Raw genomic sequence first — 25,531 nt, forward strand, 5'->3', positions numbered from 1 at the left:
TTAATTTACGTTAAATGGATAGTTCACCAAAAATGAAATTCGTTACTCACCCTCATGTCATGTTTGACCTTTTTCCTTTGCAGCACCCAAAAGAAGATATTTTGAAGAAAGTGTCTTAACCTAATAGGGGATGATTTGAATAGCATGGGGGTGAATAATGACCGTTTTTATTTTGGGGTGTACTCTCCCTTTAAATAATACAATTTATAAATGTATATATGAATGTTTGCCATTTGCACGAGTTTACAAATAACGTGGTTCAACTATGGTTATGGTGGCGATACCTTAATAAATGTGTGGTAATGTCATTGGTAAAATAAACTACTTGTGTAAACGTAGGGAGAGAAATAAGAGAGGTTCGCTTTTATCAGCCCAGTGCAGGTTTGTTGGGATTTGTATTAACGTTAGTTACTATAACAACAGTCTGCCTACAGGTTACTGATACCGTCAACGCATAGCCAAACTTACTGGTCATGTTCACGTTACTCCAAAAGCGATAAAAGAAGCTGTTTACTGTAGACAGTGGCGCTGAATAAAACAGGAGCGTTTCAGTTTTGTCGCGCTCAGTGCACAGTGTCGACAGGGCACTGGAGGTCATTTCCTGATTTACTGACAGTCGGCAGTATGTCCTAACACTTTCGAACAAGCTCATCTCATCTGTCTCTCTTTAAATTACATCGTTGTGCGTGACCAACTATCGCTGGAATAGTTTTCCCACTTTCTTTGAGAGACGAGGCTACACTTGACGCAGGTGAATTCATTGATGCGTTTGTTCTCCTTGCAGCGCGTTTCTATCGGTGAGGATGTTTTAAAATGGCGGTGGCAGCATCAGAACAGGTAAGATACTTTTCGCGAGCTTATATCGAGCCGTTAGCTTTAATCGTGTTAAGAAGTTTGACCGTAGTTTAGTTGCAGTCACGTGTCATGTAGGATAAAACTCGTGAACTTGTGAACAGTGAGTCAAGTTGATGAAAGACGGGGAAAAGTTGTACGTAAGTTAAGTTAATAGCGTAGATCATACAAGAAATGCAGAAGTGCGTTCAACACGTGATTGTGTCATATAGGTGACAGATGCCTGCGTGTATGTGAATTAGTTTGATGTGTTGTGTTTTGGAGGGTCGGGACTAGCGATAGCCAGGAAGTGATGGACACTACACCTGCAGCAAGAACATGGCAGAAGCAGTGCAACACACGACCAATGAAAACAACACAAACTGGCAACACAATGACGGTGAGTTAGATATAATATACATTCAACAGGTACTGACGTACTCACTTTCTCCTCCAGTCCGTCTCTGTTCTTGGATGCTGAATTAATAACTGCATTAATATTATTACATTTATGTTGTATACTTAATGGTGGAGTCTGTATAATATGTAATAAAACCATTAAACATTTAGTATTTTTAGATTTCTAAACATTTAGCGCCCTAGTGTACAAACTACATTGTGGCGCTGTGGGCTGTACTAGTGTAACCTTTTGAACAGAAGTTAGTTTTAGTCTTGATATTTCCAGTACAAAAATAATTTAGACAATTGTCATCTAAATAATTTTTGCCAAATTAAACAACACAAAACAATTTTTGAATTTAAGGGCATGTTGCTCTATCAAAGTATTTCTGAGAGTATATTATTTTTAACAGAAAGTTATATTGATAAGTGTTCAAAACCAAACGATCGGAGTTTAAAGTTGCAGGGGTTTTTTTAGGCAAAGGTGAAAGGTGAACACCTCATGTGAATTTATTGAACTCTGTTCAAGTCAGAGAAGAAGAACCTGTAGAGCTTGTCTTATTCATTGCCTCTCCCATCTATTTCAGTTACAATAAATCTTGTTATATCATAGTGAGCTAATGCTGCTGTGATGTGTGAATTGTGATATGATCAAGCCCTCTGCCCCCAACCATTCTCCCTGGCTCCATTCTCATTTTTTGGTCTATTATATCAGTAAGAACATTATGTCTAGGATCATAGTGCTGGAGGGATGTTATAACTTGATGTTTCCTCAGGTCTTGGGTCACATTTTCAGTCAGGTTCAGGTTGCATTTTGCAGTGGCGCCCCCAGAATTTTTTCTATGGGGTGGCACAAAGGGGCCAGTACAAATCTTAGGGTGGCACATTTAAAAAATGTATTATGCCTGAATCTTATGGTTAAGAGTTTTGGCATTGCCATTAATACTACTGGGATCATACAAAGTTATTACTAGTCTTACGATTTAATTTCTAATTTAATTTACTAATATTTTCAGTGTTTGATCGATACATGCTAATTCGCTAACTGTTCTACATATATTTGACTATAAAAAATATGATCGTAATAGATGCCAAAAACTGCAAATCCAACAATTTAAAGATCAGCTGATGGAGTAATGTATTAACCAAACATGTATAGTGATCGATCAAAATGCGAGTATGAGCAGCAGAAAAGTCCCCTGGATCCCCCTTGGGGGCGCCACTGGCAGTTTGTACTCTGGATTTATCATGTACATCTGTTATGTATGACAGAAATATGACTAAAGTGTATAGAGCAGTGGTTCTCAAACTGTGGTACGCGTACCACTAGAGGTACTTGAAGAGACCCCTGGTGGTACGTGACACAACAGAAAATTTATATATTCTAAAACTCTATATTTTAATTTACATTACGTGTTTTAAAAACAATTTCAAATGTTTAATACATGATAGATAAATACGGTATACATCTAAGCCTATGTGGAATTTTAATATAGTTTAGAATTATTGTTTATTTATCATTGGTCGATGTAACTCAGCATGTGACAGACAGCTCAAACACAGCAGGATCAGACAAGACGCTTGTGAGTCTCTCACTCTCTCTCTCTCTTCTGATGAGCTGCGTGTAAATTAAGCTTCTTGTGTATTTCTGCACTTGAACCGCTGTTTAAAGCTGTTGTTACTGCTCTAAACACGTGTCTGCATATACTCGAGGTTAAATCAATGAAGCGTGCTGTGCGTTGCGGTTTAATTTTGCGCACGCTTTGACAACAGCTGCTGCAGAAGAGTCTCTGCTTGTTATATACAGCTGTTGTCTTGATGTTTAAGTATATGTATATTTATTTATCTTCTGTGTTAAATATTCTTTCCACAGTGTTTTTCTTTAATATAGGTTTGTAGTCTTTCTGCAAGTCCCCACAAAGTTAATAAATCCCCCATAAAGGTAATTTACAGAACCTTGTTTACTATGCACTACAGAAGTGTTTTGTGTCCACTATTACGGCTGACTAACTTCAGATCATAATTTGAAGAAACTATCCGATTGCACAGACTCATTCCACTTTAAAATGAGAGAAGACCACCTGAGTGTGTCACACAAACAATATCAGGACTGTTCAATGTGGATTTTTTAATGTACAGAACTTCAAAATGGCCTATATGTATTATTATTTCTATAACTTCAGATCATAATTTAAAGAAAACTATCCGATTGCACAGACTCATTCCACTTTAAAATGAGAGTAGACCACCTCAGTGTGTCACCTAAACAATATCAGGACTGTTCAATGTGGATTTTTTAATGTACAGAACTTCAAAATGGCCTATATGTATTATTATTTCTTTAACTTCAGATCATAATTTAAAGAAAACTGTCCGATTGCACAGACTCATTCCACTTTAACATGAGAGTACACCACCTCAGTGTGTGACCTAAACAATATCAGGACTGTTCAATGTGGATTTTTTAATGTAAAGAATTTTAAAATAGCCTATATGTACTATTATTTCTTTAACTTCAGATCATAATTTAAAGAAAACTGTCCGATTGCACAGACAGTAGACAATTGTCTGTAACGTATACTGTACTGTATAAACAATTCATACAGTGAGTAGTGGAATATAAACAAAATATTGTATATAAGAATCTTGAATGACTGTATTATGGTAAATAATATAATTTTCCTAATTTCTCATCTCAGTTAGTAATGTACTTCTCTAGGTTCTCAAGTGTCTTCATTCAGTGACTCAACATTCGACCAGTGTTTACAGAATACCTCCAAGCCTCTCAACCAAAACAATCTCAACCATCACATGCCCTCAGAATCTCAGCCACAACATCTCAACCTCAAACCCTTTAATGGCCAATGTGATGATGACTGCAGTAGTTTGGCCTCTCAGGATTCTGGTATCCCCACACTTGAGATCAACCCACCGGAGCACGTCCATGCACGAGTCACCACTGCTAAGATGTTGGTTCCTCCTCTCCATGATGATAATCCAGCTACACTAAACTTGGATGTATCAGACAATTCCATACTCAAATCCTCCACCTTCCCCCGCTGCGACTTTGACTCTGTACGGCTATATAGCTCTGGTGGTCTTGGCGGTGCAACAGGCAGGAGTGCTTTGAACCGCAGTGATGATATTTCTGTGGGCAGCGTGTCCAGTTTGAGTACTGAGTTTTCTGCTACGTTGTCAGTCAGTAATGAGGACTTTTTAGACTTCATGGTTACATCCGAGTCTAGTGCTGTCGTTACATTTGAGAATGAAGATGTCGTGCATCGTTATAACAACTCGGTCTTACCCAATAATGATCTACCTGTAAGCATCCCACAACGACAACCTGGGGGGTTGTCAACATCACATGAAGGCAGGGCGAAAAGACTGGGGCCGCTTGCCAGCTTCTTCCATAGGTTAATATTTTATTGCATTTGGTTAGCTTTTTTTTTCATTTGTAGATTTTTTTTAAATAGTTTTATCACATGCTACATTTTTTGTCACAGGGTAGCATTTTAAAAGTAGTGTTCTTCATTGTTTTTAATTATCTGCTTTCATCATATAGTCTTATCATGTCTTCAGTAATTGTGTATCTGTTATTTGAGGTAAGTTATCCTTTGAAGCTCAGCCTCATAAAGGTTGCATGTACATGACAAGCTTTTCTTGCCTTAGTTTTTAATTTAATTTATAAGTTAGGGTTATCAGTTATTAAATCTTTTTCAATGCCAGGCATTGTTCATTTTCAGGAGTTCACATTGTGTCTGAAATAGTAAAGCTACTAAAACTGAAGCGGTTCTGTATTAACAGAATTAGCCCTTTCCTTAATGCTTTTATTTCATTTGTATATTTGTAAGGAGTCTTTTTACTAAGAGGATGAAGGACACTGGTGCACTTGAAGGTCAGAGAGAGCCTGGATGGAAGCTGTTTGGCAAAGTTCCACTTAAAGAAGGTCCACCCAAAGACCCCAGGAGAATACAAAAGGTACAGTCACTTGTGCTGACATAAGGATTATAGGAGATCAGATTGTGATGTACTGTACTTGTGGTTTTGCTCATTTTCGAGGTTAAGCCAACTGTGAAATAAAGTTTCTGAATTCAGAGCTGTTTTTTAGTGGGTTGCTATGATCCTATGCCAAAAATGTACTTCATTATAAGAATGCCAATCATTTGTCAGCTCTGTTCATTTATTGTTCCCACCCTTCACTGAGCTTGGCTCATGTCTGTTGTTTATGTCACATGAATGGAATCTTGCTGGTCTGGCAAAATACAGGAATAATCTGGATTTATTAAATGAACAAGATTAATTTGTTATTTCTAGGGCTGCCAAACGATTCATCGTGATTAATCGCATCCAGAATAAAAGTTTGTTTTTACATAATATATGTTTGTGTACTGTGCATATTAATTTTGTGTTTATAAACACATACACATACATGTGGCCTATACATATTTAAGAAATATTTACATGTATTTATTTATATTTACCAATAATTTAAATTATAATATAAATGTTTATTCATTTTTATATTTTTATTTTTTCCTTCAATAAATGCATGTATGTGTGTTTTTATAAATACAAAATTAATATGCACAGCACAGTACACAGACATACATTATATAAACACAAACTTTTATTCTGGATGCAATTAATCATGATTAATCGTTTGACAGCCCTGGTTATTTCATTTTATCTTCCTGTCATGTACTATTATGCTCAACCTGCATTGAGAGGTTTAGCAGTTATGCAAAATACTGTATATTGTAGTTAGTATTAAAAGATTAAGGCTTACTGAGGAAAAAAACACATATTGTATACAGTTGTACATATTGTATACAGTTGGAGTCCCAAGCAGTGTTGCGTTATTATGGATTCTTGTTTTCAATAGTTGAGCAGTATGAGAGAAAAATCTTTTTTTTACATATTTACTAAACCTAGTCTGTAGAGCAGTTTGTCCGTTTAGGGCTACTGTAGAATCAACATGGCAAATTCCATGTAAGAGGTCCCGCGGTGAAATAGCTCATTCTAAGGTAATAAAAACATAACGCCTTATTATGTAAGCTCTTTATACACCTCTGAACACATAGTTATGTTTATTATATTGCGTTTCTGTCAATAGATCCTCCTTAATATTACACACACCACCTTTAACCTTCAGAAAAATATACAGACACATTACAAAATATCACTTCAATAACTCTCAATAAAAGTTATTATTATAAACAGAATCATTGCTTCATTTAAGCACAAAACAAAAACCAATAGTAGAACAAGATTGATTGTTTATTGACTTATTTTTTGTTATTATTTTTATTGTATGAATCAATGAAATGGCTTCTTTACATTAAGCTTCAGTGTTGTTTCTAGCGTACAGAAACAACACAAGCTGACAATTTGCTTTAGGTAATTTGAACCCCACTGTTTCAACCTCCCCGCATCCATCTACATTTCACCCACGTTCAGTTCCAGCCTTTATCTTTCTTTTTGTTCTCTGCTGTTGTAATGGAAGATTGAGGGTTTGGGTGACAGGTTTAGAGTTGCTGGTTTATTTAGACTCTGTGGCACTGACTCATTGGAAGAGATTAGTTGAGGTGAACACAACACTATGCACTGCATTTTTATATTATTTATACATTGCAATATTCTACCATTTGTACGATTTTGATCAAACAAACTTGTGAGATTGATTATCTGCCAGCATGTTTATGAATTATTTAAATCCAAGCTCACAATAACTGCTGTTTCCCGATTTCACACAGGCCTAATAACACATAATTTCTTTCTACGTACATAACCCAGACATGCACAGCCGAACACCGAGTGCACCGATCACACGAGACCGCAGTGCCGGGAATCTCTCGCTCCTGTTAGCTGGAATAGATTACTATGGCTGACTGAAAATCAAGGAACCTCTCTCTGCACTGTGATGATGACGAATAACATTAGCATGCTCACGCACGCACATATGGACACAGCAGGTGCAAGGGAAAAGATCTGATCCTCTGCATCCCTCTGATGTAGGGCCTCCCAGTTAGACGCGGGTTTGCTGGGAGGGAATAACAGAGAGAGAGAGCGAGATAAAGCAGTGTCAGGTAACTTAACCAGGGCGAGACAGCAATAACAGCAGAGAGGAGAGCAGAGAAAAACAGTAGTATCATGCTACTGTTACTCAGGGTGTGTCCCATACTCGTGTTCTTCATCTGCTACGGTGCCTTGCATTTCTGTCTGCAAGGTACTTAGACTTGTGCTTGTGGAGAATGATAAAGTGTGGTGTTGGAAACACTGGATTCTGAATGTCTCAACAGCACTGCAGCGTTCATGGTGAGTTCCGATTTGAATGCCTTTGACTTTTCACTTGACTTTCTTCTGAGACCTAAGGATGTAAAAGGAGGGGTTGAGGATGAGCTGGAAGAGGAAAATGAGAAAACTGGTGAAAAGGAAATGACGCGGAGAGAGATTTTAGCCTTTGTGTTTCACTTTATCAGGTGTATCTGCTGTGTGCGGGTCTGTTGCTAAATGAAAAAAACCCCACTGACCCTCTCACTTTCTGTCAACAGGTAATGGTCTAGCTTTTGTTGAAACCAGTAACTTTGTAGTAGCACCTATTGCATTATTGCTCCTGTATGACATATCACTTATTGCTCCCTGAACTCTCTGTAAGTCGCTTTGGATAAAAGCATCTGCTAAATGTCTAAATGTAAACGTACATTGTCATCTGGTTTGTGGGTCAGAGCTTGGTTAATGGTTTGTTTAAAATGATTTGGACTCTTAAGATTAGATAAGGAATGAAAGTTTATGTCCTTCTCTTGTATTGTGTTGTTGGCTTACAGTTGAAAAGTGGGTCAACTTTATCTGTGAGAGAGTGCAGTGTGGGGGCAGATTAAATATTTATATTCACTCAGCTCAGTGAAGGAAAGTGTGCTTTCTGACTGCATCAATAAAACAAAACTTATTCCTCTACTTTCATTTTGTTTAGATATACAGATGATTACTTTAAAATCAGCATAATGTAAAACAGATTCAGTTTGTCATTTCAAACCTGTATGACTTTCTTTCTTCTGCAGGACAGAAAAGAAGATATTTTGAACAATGTTTGTAACCGAACAACGGCGGTACCCATTGACTTGCATTGGTTTTATAGAAGTCAATGGGTACCACCATTGTTCGGTTACCAACATTCTTTAAAATATCTTCTTTTATGTTCTGTAGAAGAACATAAATCCATATAGGTTTGAAGTGACACGAGCGTGAGTAAATGATGACAGAATTTTCATTTTTGGGGGAACTATCACTTAAAGTACATATTCATTAAGGGTATAGTTCTCCCAAAAATGAAAATTCCTTCATCATTTACTAACCCTCATGTCATTCCAAACCTGTATGACCTTCGTCTGTAAAATACAAAAGGTATGTTGAAAAATGTTGATAACCAAAAAAACATTGGCCCCCATTTACTTCCGTTGTATGGATACAAAACCACTGAAACATTTCTCAGAATATCTTTGTGTTTCACAGAAGAGTCAGGTTTTCAACAACATGATTAAGTTAAGCATTGGCATTGTTACATTAATGTTTATCATGGGTATCAATTGCTTTTGAAGGCCACCGCTATTTCCGGCATGTGTACATATCCTGCATGTGACCAGGATTCCGTGGTTGCAAAAACAAATACAAAGCCTTAAAGAAAAGAATTAAGAAATAGAATGTTGTAAAATTGTAATATCGCCTAAACTCAAAATGCTCTTCTTTTCACAGACAATGAGAAGTTCAGGGTCTTTGTATCTGTCCTTAAATGGTGGTATCCCATGTTGCAAAATCAAGGATAAACAAATTATTTATACTGGAAGCTAAACATTGTGACAGATTAGTTTGCTGTTATTGTCTTCTCGCCCCACGGCTATATTGTTTTCTTTTCTTTTCCAAATGATCGATCACAAATGTGTTTGCATGCCACAACTAAATAATGTGAGAGCATTTCATTGCCGTGCGTTTTTGCTCAGTAATGTTAGATATATGCATTATTGCTTGCTGTGTGTATTGCGGCTGCTGTGCTCTACTCTGTGTCCTTGAGCATGTCACGTGCATCAGCAGCTTTCTACTTACATTAACACACAGCAGAGTAGTTGATGATAGCGTGATAAAGAGAAAATCAATGATTTCAATGATTTGTACAGTTAATGAAACTGTGAATGACATAGATGTCTATAATACAAAACTGAAATCAGAATCAGAAAGAGCTTTATTGCCAAGTATGTTTGCACATACAAGGAATTTGTTTTGGTGACAGGAGCATCCAGAACACAGAAACAGCAACAACAGTACACAGAGAACATAACACAATAGAATACAGTACACAATGATTTAAATAAGGGCCTATGGGTATAAAAAATTAAGAAATACAATACAATAAACATAAGATAAAGATATAGCGAGTAAAGCTATGTATGTATGTAAATATGTACAAGTAAAAAATAAGAATAGACTATTGTAGTACAAGGTATGTGCTGTATACAGCAGAATGAATGAAATATAATTTACAGAAAAAGTTGTATAAAAAATAGATAGTGTATTATCTGGAGGATATAATTAATATTGCACTTAATTATTATTGCACAGAGTTATTAATTGCACGGTGTGTAAAAACATGTAACTGTTCAAGAGGTAGATGGCCTGAGGGAAGAAGCTGTTTTTGTGTCTGGTTGTTTTGGTGCTCAGTGCTCTGTAGCGCCGACCAGACGGCAGCATTGTGAAGAGCTGATGGCTTGGATGTGAGAGGTCCAGGGTGATTTTCTGAGCCCTTTTCCTCAATCTGGATGTATAGAGTTCTTGGAGGGTGGGCAGGGGAGCACCAATGATCTTCTCAGCAGTCCAAACCGTCCTCTGTAGTCTTCTGATGTCTGACTTTGTGGCTGAGCCAAACCAGACAGTGATGGATGTGCAGAGGACAGACTCTATGACAGCTGAGTAAAACTGTTTTAATAGAGTTTGTGGTAGGTTGAACTTCTTCAGCTGATGTAAGAAGTACAACCTTTGCTGTGCTTTTTTAGCAATGGAGCCAATGTGATTGTCCCACTTCAGGTTCTGAGAGATGGTGATGCCCAGGAACCTGAATGACTCCACTGCTGCCACAGTGCTGTTCATGATGGTGAGAGGGGGGAGTGCAGGGGGGTTTCTCCTGAAGTCCACAATTGTCTCCACTGTTTTAAGCGTGTTCAGCTCCAAGTTGTTATGACTGCACTAGACAGACAGCTGCTCAGCCTCCTGTCTGTACGCAGACTCATCACCATCCTGGATGAGGCCAATGAGTGTGGTGTCGTCTGCGAACTTCAGAAGTCTGACAGAAGGGTCCTGGGCAGTGCAGTCATTTGTGTACAGGGAGAAGAGCAGTGGGGAGAGAACGCACCCCTGGGGGGCGCCAGTGCTGATTGTGCGGGTGCTGGATGTGGGTTTCCCCATTCTCACTAACTGCTGCCTGTCTGTCAGAAAGCTGGTGATCCACTGACAGATAGAGCCAGGAACAGATAGCTGGGTTAACTTTGTCTGGAGCAGTGATGGGATGATGGTGTTGAAAGCAGAGCTGAAGTCCACAAACAGGATCCTCACATAGGTCCCTGGTCTATCCAGGTGTTTCAGGACAAAATGCAGCCCCATGTTAACTGCATCCTCAACAGAACTGTTTGCTCTGTAGGCAAACTGCAGGGGGTCCAGTAAGGGTTCTGTGATGTCCTTCAGATAAGCCAGTACCAGTCTCTCGAATGACTTCATGACCACAGATGTGAGAGCGACGGGTCTGTAGTCATTCAGTCCTGTGATTTTGGGATTCATTGGGATGGGGATTATGGTGGAGCACTTGAAACAGGAAGGAACTGTGCACAGCTCCAGTGATCTGTTGAAGATCTGTGAGAAGATGAAGGCCAGTTGAATAGCACAGCTTTTAAGACAGGCTGGGGAGATACCATCTGGGCCTGGTGCTTTTCTTGTCTTTTGTTTCCTAAAGACTCAGCACACGTCCTCTTCACTGATCTGAAGTGCAGGAGGTGGGGTGACTGAAGGTGATAGGTGTTGTGTAGAGATTGTCAGAGTTGGAGTGAGGTGTAAAGTTAGCATTTTCAAATCTGCAGTAAAAGTCATTCAGATCATTGACCAGGTGTTGATTGCCTGCAAAATTGAGGGATGGTGGCTTGTAGTTGGTGATGTCTTTAAGGCCTTTCCACACAGACGCAGGGTCGTTGGCTGAAAACCGGTTTTCCAACTTTTTAGAGTAGTTTCTCTTAGCCACTTTTATCTCCTTTGTTAATGTGTTCCTAGCCTGCTTGTACAAGACTTTGTCCCCTTTTCTGTAGGCATCCTCCTTGGCTTGGCGAATCTGTCTGAGTTTTGCTGAGAACCATGGTTTATCATTGTTGTATTTTAAGGAAGTCCTGGTAGGAATGCACAAATCCTCACAGAAACTGATGTATGATGTTACAGTCTCTGTGAGCTCGTCCAGATCGGTGGTAGCAGCTTCAAAAACACTCCAATCGGCAGTGATGTAAAGTATTGGAGTAAATGTAATTAGTTACTGTACTTAAGTATCTTTTTGGCTACTTTGTAGTTGTACTGAGTATTAAAGATATTAGCAACTTTTACTCTCTACTTGACTACATTTTTGAACAAGTATATACTCTTTACTCCACTACATTTGTAATGACTAATGCAATTACACATTACATTTTGCATGGCACCTATCTTTTTTTTGCAGCAGTTTATTTTTGCTACAGAAGAATTAATATTGCCATTTACAGGGCATTGAAGGTACTTCTTGTGAGTTTTGCCCTTACTTCTTTATGTGAATACGAGTGCATTATCCGGTAGTTGACAATCGCTGGCTTTGACTTTTTAATTTTAGCTAACATTATTTTATTTATCCGTTATATTGAAGAGACCTTTTTGAAGAATGTTGGCTTACTTATGAGCACTTGAGCTTAAATGAGACTTAGGTGTTTGTAATAGATGTAGGTTATGGTGTCGACCATGATTTGTTGAAATTTTGAGGTGTTCAGTCTTATTATGATTTAAGAAAATAAATGCGATTGCTCTCCTCACGAATCGACTGTTTCTTGTTTTTCACTGACAAGTCTCTTAAGTGTTGAGGAATAGAGCTGCTTTGAGCCTACATTCAGTATGAGTAAAATACTCAAGTACTGTTAAAATCAGATACTCTAAGACTTTTACTCAAGTCGTTTTGGAATTGGTGACTTGTAACTTGTAATGGAGTAATTTTCACTGCAAGGTATCTGTACTTTTACTTAAGTATGGTTTTCAGGTACTCTTTACACCTCTGCCAATCGGTGCACTCGAAACAGGCTTGTAAGGCCCGCTCTGTTTCGTTGGTCCATCTTTTAACAGTCCTTACCTGGTCCATCTTTTAACAGTCCTTACCATAGGTTTGGCAGCTTTTAGTTTCTGCCTGTAGGCTGGGAACCAGGCAATGATGAGACAGTCCTAAAGCTGCTCTAGGGACAGAGCGATATGCATTCTTTATTGTGGTGTAGCAATGGTCCAAAATATTTTTGTCTCTGGTAGGGCATGTGATGTGTTGTCTGTATTTTGGCAGCTCGAGTGTAAGTTTTGCCTGATTAAAGTCGCCAAGAATAATAATAACAGAGTCCGGATGTTGTTGCTCAGAGTCCGTGATGTGATCGGAGAGCTGTTGTAACGCCACGCTCACGTGCGCTTGCGGTGGAATGTAAACACACACGAGAATGAACGAGGAAAACTCACGCAGCGAGTAAAAGGGCTTACAGTTAATGAAGAGTGCTTCTAGGTCGAGACAGCACATCTTCTTCATCACTGTTGTATCTGTACACCACTTTTCATTGATGTAGAAACATACCCCACCGCCGCGCGATTTCCCCGTTGATTCTGCGTCGCGGTCCGCTCTGAACAGCTGGTAGCCGGGCAGATGTAGCGCGCTGTCCGGGATGAAGTCATTTAGCCACGTTTCCACGAAACACAAAACAGCAGAGTTTGAAAAATCCTTATTTGTCCGGTAGAGTAGAAGTTCGTCCGTTTTGTTTGGCAGAGAGCGCAGATTCGCCAGATGTATGCTAGGCAGCGCAGTTTTAAAGCCGCGCTTTCTGAGCCTGATTAGCACGCCGGTTCGCTTCCCACGCTTGCGCGTCCTGGAGCGCTTTGTTAGCACCGCTGCGCCTCCGACTACGATGTTAAGTAAAACGTCCGAATAATCAAAAACCGGTAAAAGATCAGATGGTGTGCACTGCTGAATGTTCAGCAGTTCATCTCTTGTGAAACTGATTGTATGGGAAAAACATAAAAAAACGGACAGCTACTAAAACAAAACACAGCTATGCTGTATATAGAGATTGTAAGATCTGTGTATGGATGGAATTTATTGTATATGTATGGTTTTATTTATGCATTTATTTATATTTTGCAGGAATATGAAACGAGTGGAGAAACAGGCCATTCAACGTCTCCCCAGAAGAATGTAAGAAGGAACCTGGACTTTGTGCCACTTTCAACCACAGCGCTTATACTGGAGAACCGGCCAGCGTGAGTGTTTGTCTCCTTCGCTATCCGTTATCTCTCATCAAACTGCATGAACAGTAAATGAGATCTAGATTGAAAGCGTTCTCTGTGTACGTGTGTAGGAATCTTCCAGCAAAGCCTGAAGAGGAGGCCCAGAAACACAGACAAGAATATGAGGAGATGGTGGCACAGGCCAAGAAGAGAGGTGACTTTCTTCTCATGCTTGTATTTGTGTATGTGTGGACACAGTGCCTGATATTAATTTTGACTGATAGAATGATAATCTGTCCCTCACTGACAAGTATTTGTGATACCATTTTTGAATTAAATGTATAGTTTCATTTAAAAAATGAAAATTCTGTCATCATTTACTCACACTTGTTTTGAGCTGCAGGGGGTGCTATTGTAAAAGCTATAATTTAATACTGTCTCGTACTTTGTGTTTCTCTTACTGTGAAGAACTGAAAGAAGCCCAGAAGCGGAAGAAACAGCTGGAGGACAGGTGTAAACTAGAGGACAGCATTGGCAATGCTGCTCTCACCTGGAGTCAGGAGATACTACCCAACTGGCAAAGCATGTAAGTCAGTTGGACAACATATATCACATATCCCTGTCATCAGTACTCCAGTTGTAAAAACAAATCGGGGGGATGGTGGATTGGATTTAACGTTTAGGGACATATCATTTGTGCTGATGACAGCGCATATGGTGGGAGACCAACGGGTTACCCTTTTGATTATTGTTTAAGCACAAATATAAATATTATATTTAGTGCTGTCAATCGATTAAAAAAACTAATCGGATTAATCACACATTTTCTGTGATTAATCACGATTAATAACACATAATAATAATATTTTAAAATATACTTTTACATTTTAATAATTTCACATTTAATCTTCAAATTGATGTAGAAACAACATATTTCTTTAACAGCGTCATTTTACGAATGAAAGAAAATATTTTGATATTAGTACTGTAACTGATGTCTCTATTAAATTGATTATTTTAACATTAATTATAGCCATTCAACAATATAATTGAGAGCTATCATGAAATATACAGAAATTGAAGGAAGTTCTCAAACACTTTACAGTCTTTAATGCTAAATTATAAATTAAATGCAGAAGAATTCTCATTAAAGCTACAAAATCACATTGATTTCTTCTTTTATTTTGTTCTTTGATTAACATTAGTGACAGGAGTCACAGCAGCACGTTTAAGAACGTGGCCCCTTTAAGAGCTGTCTCAGTACGCAGATCTGACCGTCACCGCACTCCCATTTTCACAACTCTTTGCATTCATTTAAGATTTTATTTTACACTTTGAAGTCTTGCTTAAGAAAATGCTAGACAAAACGGGCTTTCTGACATAATCTTGTATGGTTTTATCCATTCAAGCACGAAAGAGAACTTAACACGGATGCGCTGTCTGACAGAGATTCACCGACGCAGCCTTAGCCCTGACTGTCTTACACCAGACTGGACCTCGCGTTGCGTTTTGCCGCGTCCCACAGTTTAGAAGCTGTCTATCTTCATTGAACGCGTCAAAGCAACTGTTTAAAATCGGCTTAAGTGGTTTAAAAGCCTGTACACGAATAAGAGCGTGATTACATAATGTAAGCAGCAAGGTTCAAAAAAATTCTTAATGCTAATACTACCGTTAATTGAAAAAATTAATCGCATGGTTAACGCGTTAATGTTGAAGCCTAGTATAGTCTCCATTTCGGACCAGAATGTGCTTATGCAACGGCCAGATCCAAAAGTATAAATGGATGCGGGCCAGTTTTTTTACCATATACTTCTTCTGTTATTTTGTATTTCTGTTATTTACTGTTTTGTTCCTTTTATACTGTTTTTGTTGCTGTTACTTAGGCCTATAGGTCATATATTAAACATGCACACAAATATTGCATCCAGTATTTGTGCCTTTTCATGATATTAAATTAAAAGGGATATTGTCTTTTTAATTGTATTTTATATTCCTTAATGCGTTACTTTACCCAAAAATTGCTACTAATTTACTCACCCACAGTTCTCCAGTACATCCAAGATGTGGGTGGCATTGTTTTTTCAAGAAGATATTTGGTTGAATTAATTAAAGTTAAATCAATAAAAGTAAAAAATGCAAATACATTCAACACAAAAGTAATCCCTGCCCCTTGTGACGTTAAATAAGCGTCTTATAAATCAGTCAATTGATCTGTGCAAGAAACTGAACGCTATTATCACATCTTCGGGTGAATACCAATCGCATTCATGTGCCCCACGCACTTATAGGGCAGAGCCTTTGTATAGTGCGAGTTCTGGGGGGAGATGAACAGCTGTTTTTCTTAAATATAGCCATTATTCATAATGAATGCAGTAATAAAAACAACACCATTTTCCCCTTATCTGAGACAACCGTTCACGTGGTGTACCCTTCCTACAGTTAGCCTACTTTCAAGGGCAGAAAACGCGTTTTAGAACACGACCTATCGCGTGCGCAAACCGATTGCCTGTGGCTGTGCAATGCATTGCTGATTATAACGTTGTAAATAACATTAAGTTTCTTGGACTGACCGATCAAATTGCTTTATAAGACGTATAAGTCATTATGAGCCGCGGGAATTATGTAGCAGCATTCTGGGCTTTTAAAGATGTGGCATCTCAGGAGGACGTGCATTTAAAGCACACCGTTCTTAAAGTCTCTCCACTTATTTGAAATGTTAAGGCGGGCCAGGAAAACATGATTGACGGGCCGCATTTGGCCCGCGGGCCGCCAGTTGACTAGCACTGCTGTACACGAATAAGAGCGTGATTACATAATGTAACGCTAGACAAAGAATGTCAAAACAAACGGATGCTGCGTTAATTGCGTTAAATATTTTTCACGCGTTAATTTGAAAAAATTAATGCGTTAACGCGTTAACGTTGACAGCCCTAATTATATTATATTACTCTAAAACAACATGTATGCTATTGATATATTGCGTATCAATAGTGCTGTAGTACTCGAGTCCGGACTCGAGACGTTTTTTTATGATCTCGGACTTGTCTTGGACTCGTATTTTTACTCGGACTTGGTCATTGGTCTCGACCGAGTCCAGATATATATATTTTTTTTTTCTCCTTCAAAACAAAACATTGATAGAGCATGCTTCTTGTGATCCGAAAACTGTTGCCGACTCAAGAACGAGAGCCGCGCGTGTTCATAAGTTCTCTCTTCACACAGCAGTTCAGTTCAGTGTGTGCTGTTGATGTAACTAAATAACTCCGGTATATTGGTTCAAGTCCTCGGGACTGTCATGCACGCCAGAAAGTGAAGAGCTGAATTAATTTGTGGGTAATATTAAGAGTTTACGGGAGACGCTAAACGCGAACAATTCAGGTGAACTGGTTCGACCGGTTCACTTAAAAGAAAGAACCGGTTCAAATGAATGATTCGTCCGCAGCGCGAACTGAACAGCATCAATCATTCATCAGGCACGATGTCAGCGAGCAGCGGCATAATAAAATTTGGTTTTACAAACCATAAAGAATTTATTGACAGTGCGCTTAAAAGGAAACTTTTTGCAACAAAACTTTCTCCGAAACCTGTGGGACAACATCCAATTTTGTAAGAAACCTGCAAAGGCATCACAAAGAGAGGTAAGTTAATGCCATGTTTCAGAGTTAGCATTGCATTTGAATATTTTTAGAAAGTAGTTAGGAGTTTAGAAAGTAGGGCTTAAAGATAAGATTGATCGTATTTTTATTGTCATTTCGATATGAACATGTTATTTAAGTATGGGCACCGAAACGTGCTTTTAAACGAGCCGTGGGGCCTCTGCTCTTTCTGGCAGCTCCTCTATCGAACGTGCACGAGCACGGGCAGGCGCACACACGCACGCACACAAAGGTGTTAAAAAGTTCCTTAAAAAAGTTGGGGGGGGGGTTGGTTACTTTGGGGGACACTAAGTCATAAGTTCAAGAATGGGAACATATTCAAGTGTTTGCTGGTTATTTGTTACATTTTCTATTGGCAGAATAGGATTGTTACACTTCAATAAAAAAAATGTGAAGTTACACTTCGACTTTGTGACTTTAGTGCTATACCTAAAGTAAATAAAATTACCTTATTTTAAGGTAAAATAAAATTGTCTTTTTGATCATTACCAATAATGAAAATAGAAGATATGCTGTCTCTTGCATCACAAAAATTCTCAATAGTTAAGTATGTGGTCTTGTAGTCATGATTTTTTTTCTGTCTCTGTCTTGACTGTCTCAATTGGACTCGATCTTGACTTGGACTCGAACCTCTTTGGACTTGGACTTGTCTTGGACTCGACAACGGTGGACTTGACTACAGCCCTACGTATCAATTATATTAAAGTATTTTTCCACTGGGTGCAAGTGCAACTTCATACTCATGATACCTATAAATCTATTGGGAATTCATCTATTAAATGTTGAAACAAAACCTCACAAAACATTGTAAATGAACATGAATCCTCTCAAGTCAAGTCCATTTTAATTGAAGTGCAAGAACAAATGGATTAAACAAATGTACCATTTACAAAATCTGGTTATGGTTATCCTCTATATAAAGAAAACCATGGCATTATGGTTTTGTTAGAATGAGCAGACAGTCAAGTAGCCTACTGTCAAGTTAGGTTTTTTTATCAAATAAGAGGCCAGTCACCTAGCCCATATTCAATTAGAGAAATGTTTACTATTCCAGTAACAGGGTTTCCCCCAGAAAATGTGTTAGTTTTGTTAGTCTTTAATTTCATGCAAGGAAAAGTAATGGCTAGTAATGGCTTTCCTTGCACTTGCCATTTATATGTTGTAGAATGTTTGGCGAACGATGATAGATAGCGCGATGACATTCCACCAGATGCCGCTGATCGGACAGGACAGAGCAACACGGCGGATAACGCTAATAAATTATTATTTTTTTTTTTTTCTACTTAGGTTAGTTAAGGAGGCAGGCGTGTGTTGCTTAGGCGGCCGCTGTAAAGTGCTGAGGGAAACCCTACAGTAAGATATTCCAGGTGAAACAGAAACCAAATCTAACATTAACTTTGTGAATGTAAAGTCTAACCTGACGTTAGCTAACAAGAAAAAAGCTCCAAACTAACTAACATCGTTAACTGTGTTGTTATCGCCTCTGTCCAGAGATTCCGCCTTTGGTGACATATCAAAAGTATTCATGACTCTTGCCTTACCTTCAGTGCTACTTCTTGCCCTCTTAAAGCCGAAGTCCCTCAGGTCAAGCTGTCCATGTCGCTTGGCCATGATGCTGAAATCACCAGCACCTGCGCTGCTATGTCGCTGACTGATGTGACGTCAATTTAAAACAAATCGTCGTGTCATTATGTGCACGTTCCCCTCCTCCACAGTATTTTAGCCTATTCAATATTCGCAAAAAACAAATGTTTAAGTAGTGGTAAATTACCACTGGTAATATTTACACATTCATTGATGAAATAACACGGGATGGGAAGGGGGGATGGCCGTTTTAGAAGGGGGATGATTTTGATCATCTTTAATTCAAAGGGGGATGCCATCCCCCCTCAACTCGAGTACTGCCTGTCATTCCTTGTCATAAAAAACAAATACGCACAGATATTGTTAATTCTGAAAATTCCTAATTCTTTTCTGAAAATTCCCTATTCTTTTTCTCCTTACTGCAGGTGTTCATTGAAGCGGGTAAGGGATTTGTGGTGGCAGGGTCTGCCACCAAGTGTAAGGGGCAGAGTCTGGAGTCTGGCCATAGGCAATGAGCTGAACATCACAGATGGTATGAATGTGTGTGTGTGTATGTGTACAGTCACACAAACCGCATGCTTGCTATATAAACATACAAAAAATACTGAATTCCCTCAATTGTAAAGTAGCAGATATAGTTTGTTGTTTTAATTGAAAGTATCTCCTGCATGCAAAGTGCTCTAATAAATGATAGTGGAACTGCATATTAAGAATACAGCATTTTTAAGCAAACCCTCAACGTTGTATTTATGTCATTAGGTAAACAGCGCTGCAGTAATCATGCTTTTGTGGTTGTTCACAAGCGTCCCTACGAGAACTCAGCACTGAGAATCCTCTTGTGGTTTTGAATGTTTTTGCAGCTTGTATTAAGTGTTATTGTAAGTGATACTTGATGAGGCAGGCATGGCTAGCTGAGTAAATATAATAGTAAAGTAGTTTTGTATCATTGCTATACATTCTTTCTAATTTAAAACAATGCACTTTTGTTGGTCCCCCACAACAAAAAATCTTGTTGATCAAAAACATCTTCAATAACAAATTTGCTTTTTTGAAAGGTTACATGGTTATCTAACTATGCCACTAAGAGGTCTTGCCTCAAAGCAAATTGTGATTTATTATTATTGTTTGTTTGTTTGTTGTTTTTGTTATTTTTCGCTGCTGTCCTCCTGAAACTTTGTATCTCGATATTTTGAGCTTTTCGATTTTTGGCATAAATCATTATTAGTCACATTTTGTTTGAAAGTGGATTTTGCAAATATCTTGGAAGGACAGTGACAATTTGTTATTATTTATTATGCTATGTATACATGTAAATAACACATACATTTTGTGTGCATGTGTTTTTAAACAGAGCTGTATAACATCTGTTTAGCAAGAGCCAAAGAGAAGTGGAATGCCTTTCTATCTCCAACAGCTACTGCAGAAAAAGAGAGTGAAGGTTATTATATGCATTTTTTCCACTAAACTAGCTATGACTTTCTATGACTGCATGTATGATAAGGTCTGATAATTAGTCTGATCTAATTGCTTTTTGTGAATATATGGGGGTGTACGTTGCCTGGAAACTGGGTATTTTTTTAAATGGCTTCATTGGGGAACATTAAGGACACATACAGTACATTTGACCCTTTTTGTTAAAATCTTTAAACATCTTATCTGTTTGTCTATGGATTCATGTTATTTGGAGATGATGTTCTTAAGCTTGCTGTAATAGAGTAGTCGAGTAAATTTAGTTTTGCATGACCTCTGGTTGAAGTGCTACAACTGTAACTAGGTTTAATAAAGTAGTAAGTCAGTGTAATAAATAGTAGCGTTATTCTTAGTTAATATCTACTTTATTGCTTTTTTCCAGATGCAGGCCTGTCGAATGCTGACCGGGAGGCCAGTCTAGAACTGATAAAGTTAGACATTTCCAGAACTTTTCCAAATCTTTGTATATTCCAACAGGTAATGGGCATTTCAATGTATTGGCTGTTTCTAGTGATGGGTTTTCATAATGCATTCATATCTGCATGTGTCTCTTTTCAGGGTGGCCCGTACCATGATGTATTGCACAGCATTCTGGGAGCTTACACTTGCTATCGTCCAGATGTGGGATATGTAAGACCCCTATCTTATTTACTTGAGTGATGTGTTTAACATGCTCTATACCAATTGCACTGTTCGAGACAGCAAAATCACCTATTTAATCTATCTGTGATCGTCACAATCTAAACTTTTACAAACATTGAGTCATACCAGGAGATTTTAACAGATTTAAAAAGTAAGTGACAGCTTTGTTGTGCGTAATACAGCTGATTTGCTACAGTACTAGAGAGTGATGAACCAGTAGGTTATCAGATATATATGCGTCAGAGATTGTTTTTAACCCAGATGTGTAGAATTTCCACATAGCTATACAGCCCTCGTACATCCTGCACACAGACCACTATTTCGATGTGTGGTCAAAGGACGCTTGCACAGACACCTCTGCATAGATGCTGGGTGTGAAGATCTATACATATATTACAAGCAGCTGGAAACTGTTATATTTAAACAGCTTTTCCACTATTCTGTTAAAACGCATTCTCACATGATCATTTTGTGCCTCCACGAGCACAGCCACACCCACATAAATTTAAATTGGAATGAGAATAGAATCATTGAAATTATAGTTCTTTAATATTTAACAGAAGTTGTGGTTATTCATGGGCCATAAAGGAAAGTTACTTGATTCAAGTGGACGTTGGAAAACAAAATGTTTGTTTTCATGAAGAGCAATAAAAATACATAGCAAACTAATGCTAAATTAGGTTGTCATAATTCCTGCGTAAAAAGGTTGAGTGTTTTTTGTAAATCCCAATAAATTCATTTTTCCCTGTTTGTTTACATGTGTAGGTGCAGGGAATGTCCTTTATTGCAGCAGTGTTGATTCTCAACATGGACACAGCGTATGCCTTTATTGCTTTAGCAAATTTGTTGAACAAGCCTTGTCAAATGGCTTTCTATAGAGTGGACCACAGCCTTGTGAGTTATACAAGCATCTCTCTCTCACACACACACTGTGTTACGTCCATGTTCTCTTCATATTGTCCTTTTATCTTGCCTTCCTAGATGTTGACATACTTTGCAGCATTTGAAGTGTTCTTCGAAGAAAATCTACCAAAGCTATTTACACATTTTAAGAATAACAACCTGTCCTCTGATATTTATTTAATTGACTGGTGAGTAAGCAGGTTTCACAGTGAGATTAGTTAAATAACTTTGACTCTGAGAATAATTCATTTAATAATAAAATTATGTTCCTTCATCAGTATTAGTTTGCTGTGCACGCTGCACATATTATTTCCTAAATCAATGCTGTTTATTAGAAAACACTATATTCTGAAGACACAAAAAGTATGTAATAACGCCAATATCATCAGTGGTTCAGACATGCATCTTATTGAGAGGTTGTCTATTTTTGTCTGGGTAGGATCTTTACTTTGTACAGTAAATCCCTTCCACTGGACATTGCGTGTCGTGTATGGGACGTCTTCTGTCGAGATGGTGAGGAGTTTCTCTTCCGTACTGCACTGGGTATCCTGCGTCTTTATGAGGACATTCTCACACGCATGGACTTTATCCACATCGCTCAGTTTCTGACACGTCTGCCTGACTACATCTCTACTGAGGAGCTCTTCTCCAGCATAACCAACATCAACATGAACTGCAAGAACAAGAAATGGGCACAAGTGCGTTGCTTTCCATATACAGTTTCTTACCTAAACACATACTAACAAATACACAGTAGTATATGATATGACTTATTGAGTTAAAGATCATATTTTCTGATAGTTTATTGCTTTCACTGCTGTTGTTAGTTTGCTAACATTTGGGTCTTTGTTCTCCTCCAGGTTCTTCAGACTTTGCAGAAAGGGCAAGATCGGGCCAGTCCACTACTGAAACGCTAATACAACCTAATATTTCAGCTTACAAAGAGGAAATGACTCCTGTAGACCTCATCGAATGCTTGCTGGACATAAATGGAATTGCAGTTGTCTCGTCTATGTCTCCTGTTCTGTTCCGTACAAACTGTGTCTTGGATATAAACTGAGCACATGGGACAGGAACAAAAGCAACATGTCTGTGATTCGGGGTTGCTGCGATAGCAGGTTTGGACTGAGGAATGTTCTCTGTGAATGTCTTTTTTCACCCTTTCCAGTTTGCTTCTCTTTTATTCAAATGTTTCATTCCACTTTACCATGGTTTCCATTTAAGCAAAACAAGATGTGTATATTTTTGCTGTGGTTTTCTTAGAATGTTGTTTTATTTATTGTTTGTTTTCCTGTTTTAATGTTCGTTAAACAAATTAATTGACTTGAAGATTCCTGACCATCGTGCAGAATTCCGTCAAAGCGTTAAATGTCAGTGAATCCCACCATTGCTTCTAAAATGTTTGCACCCTTTTGAGGAACTGTCATTCTACCTCTTGCTATATAATCCTTCCACAACCCGTTTCTGTCCTCCATACAACACTTTGATTTTAGTGGATACTGAAGGATGTTTGTGTCGTTGTGCTATTGTTACAGAATTCTCTTTTTCGCTATTTCTTTTTATATGAATACTGTATATTGTGCCACTTAAAACCAAACACGCTGGAGTAATGATATTAAATGGCTTTGGTGTGGCCATTACTATAGTCTGAAAAAACACAAATTACATGACAGAATGTGGCCTTCACCTTTTCATGAAATTTGGCTTATGCGGTGGTTTAAGTGTTGAAAAGAGGGTAGATGAAAGATTACGGTGAAGTACCTTTTAAGAGGTGTTAGTGGTTTTTGTCATAAGGCTCATCTCACATTGTTTATGCTTGACACCTCACTATGTCTTATGACATAGAAATTAGCTTTGCTACACTTTGCAGTGACTTCTTGACTTTAATTACTTATTAAAAATATCTGAAAACTGTATGAAATTTGATCTGAAAGATTTGCACAAATTCCATGTTACGTAACTTCACAAACTGTCTGTTTGTTTTTTTAATATTTGTTTTGTTTTGTATGTAAACACCATGCACTAATGCGGCCTAATTTATGGGACCATAATTTAACAGCAATAACTCATCTCCTTTTCACTCGTCGTTTAGTTTTAAAAAGAAGTGAGTGTTTGATCTTTTTGATCATCAGTTGGTTTTGACAGCATCTTGTTGAACCTCCAAAGGCTTTATTATATTCATTGGCATGTATAGTGCAAGTGATGGAATATAAATATAACGAGACCTGTTAATTCAGTGTCCTCTAAAAGTAAATTCCTGTGTATGGTCATTTCTTGTTTGTATGTGTGTCTAAACAAACTATGAGGGCACTGCTAAGTAAATAATCGAAAGATTTGTCAACCTGCAGACGCTGTTTTGTTGATGTTGCGTTAAGATAATTTCAACATAATGTGGTGAGATTTTAATGCTTTGTTATTGTTATCACTGTGATCGAAGGACAAGCTTCGCTTCCCACCACCACTTTATTTTGTGGTTTAAACCACGCTGCTGCAATAAGCTGCTTTGCACATGTTTTTTTTTCTTCTTTTTCATAGGATCACACTCGCAACCTCTTCTTTTCTGTGCTCTTGTTATTTTATTAGTATATAGAAACCCCAGGCCAGGAATCTATAATGTTGGCTGTTACATTGTCCACTTGAATTTTTAGTTCCTTAATAGTTTCTAACTTAAAGTAATTTAAAGTGTCTGTCACTAAAATATGTATTTTTTATTTATTATGCTTTCTTTGTATTTCCTTTAAGTTTTATTTGCCCTGTACTAAAAAAACAGCAAATACTTTCCAATAACTTAATATAACCAAAATATAATATAACCATAATGGATCTTCTGAATATTTAGTGGTGCATTTTGGATGCTTTTTAGCAGTCCCGTCTACAGCAAAAAGAAACAAAGTCAATCTTATTAGTAAATGCTAAGCGGAGTTATGTGTACAATCTGAATCTACATTGTGTTGAACTTTGTTGTGCTGAAATCTTCCCAACATAAATGGCCATTAATTTATTTGCTGTCCGATATAGTCATATACTGTTGGTCATATGACAGTGAAGACTATAAATGTGGGAATCATGTATAATAGTGCATTGTTGTTCATTTGTTTGTGTGACGAAGTGGGTGAAGGAAACATCTGATTAAGGCAGTGGGGCGTCTATGCTCAGTTAAGGGTGATACAATGTTTTTCATTCATCTATATGTGCTCTGTAAACAGTAAATATGACAGATCAAGTGCACATGCAATCTTGCACCTAAACCTTTCATATTGAGTAGGCATTGACGCAGCTTGTTTGGTTAACATCGTCATTACTTTTGGAGAAGGGTTGATTGGTGACAGGAGAGGTTTTAGCAAAAACATCCAAAAATTCATGTAAAATCGCAATGTTCTCTGTTCTCATTTTTTGTGTTTTCTGTATTTGTTGTATTGTTAAATGATGCTGCCTTTGTGTTTGTTGTGTCAATATCAATGACTACTGATAAAATAAATGAAAATAATAAATACTTGTATTGTAATTCTATTAAATGTTTATGTACTTTA

General features: G+C 37.9%; 1 protein-coding gene across 2 annotated transcripts; it reads left to right on the forward strand.

Annotated features, from left to right (window-relative positions):
- Nucleotides 1-565: 565 nt before the first annotated feature.
- Nucleotides 566-25,492, forward strand: tbc1d14 (TBC1 domain family, member 14). Of its 2 annotated transcripts, none has more exons than XM_057335479.1 (15): nucleotides 566-837; nucleotides 1,117-1,231; nucleotides 3,950-4,643; nucleotides 5,082-5,208; nucleotides 13,664-13,779; nucleotides 13,878-13,960; nucleotides 14,215-14,332; nucleotides 19,412-19,518; nucleotides 20,338-20,424; nucleotides 20,839-20,933; nucleotides 21,015-21,086; nucleotides 21,864-21,992; nucleotides 22,080-22,189; nucleotides 22,441-22,699; nucleotides 22,862-25,492. In XM_057335479.1, the coding sequence occupies exons 2-15, from the start codon at nucleotides 1,171-1,173 to the stop codon at nucleotides 22,916-22,918; spliced, it is 2,115 nt and encodes a 704-aa protein (XP_057191462.1). In that variant the 5' UTR covers nucleotides 566-837; nucleotides 1,117-1,170; the 3' UTR covers nucleotides 22,919-25,492. The 2 variants fall into 2 exon arrangements, with proteins under 2 accessions (XP_057191462.1, XP_057191467.1); XM_057335484.1 differs by having other exon boundaries at nucleotides 566-751.
- The last annotated feature ends 39 nt before the right edge of the window (nucleotides 25,493-25,531 follow it).

Source organism: Triplophysa rosa, linkage group LG1 (genome assembly GCF_024868665.1).
Source record: "Triplophysa rosa linkage group LG1, Trosa_1v2, whole genome shotgun sequence".
In the NCBI taxonomy this organism is placed as follows: domain Eukaryota; kingdom Metazoa; phylum Chordata; class Actinopteri; order Cypriniformes; family Nemacheilidae; genus Triplophysa; species Triplophysa rosa.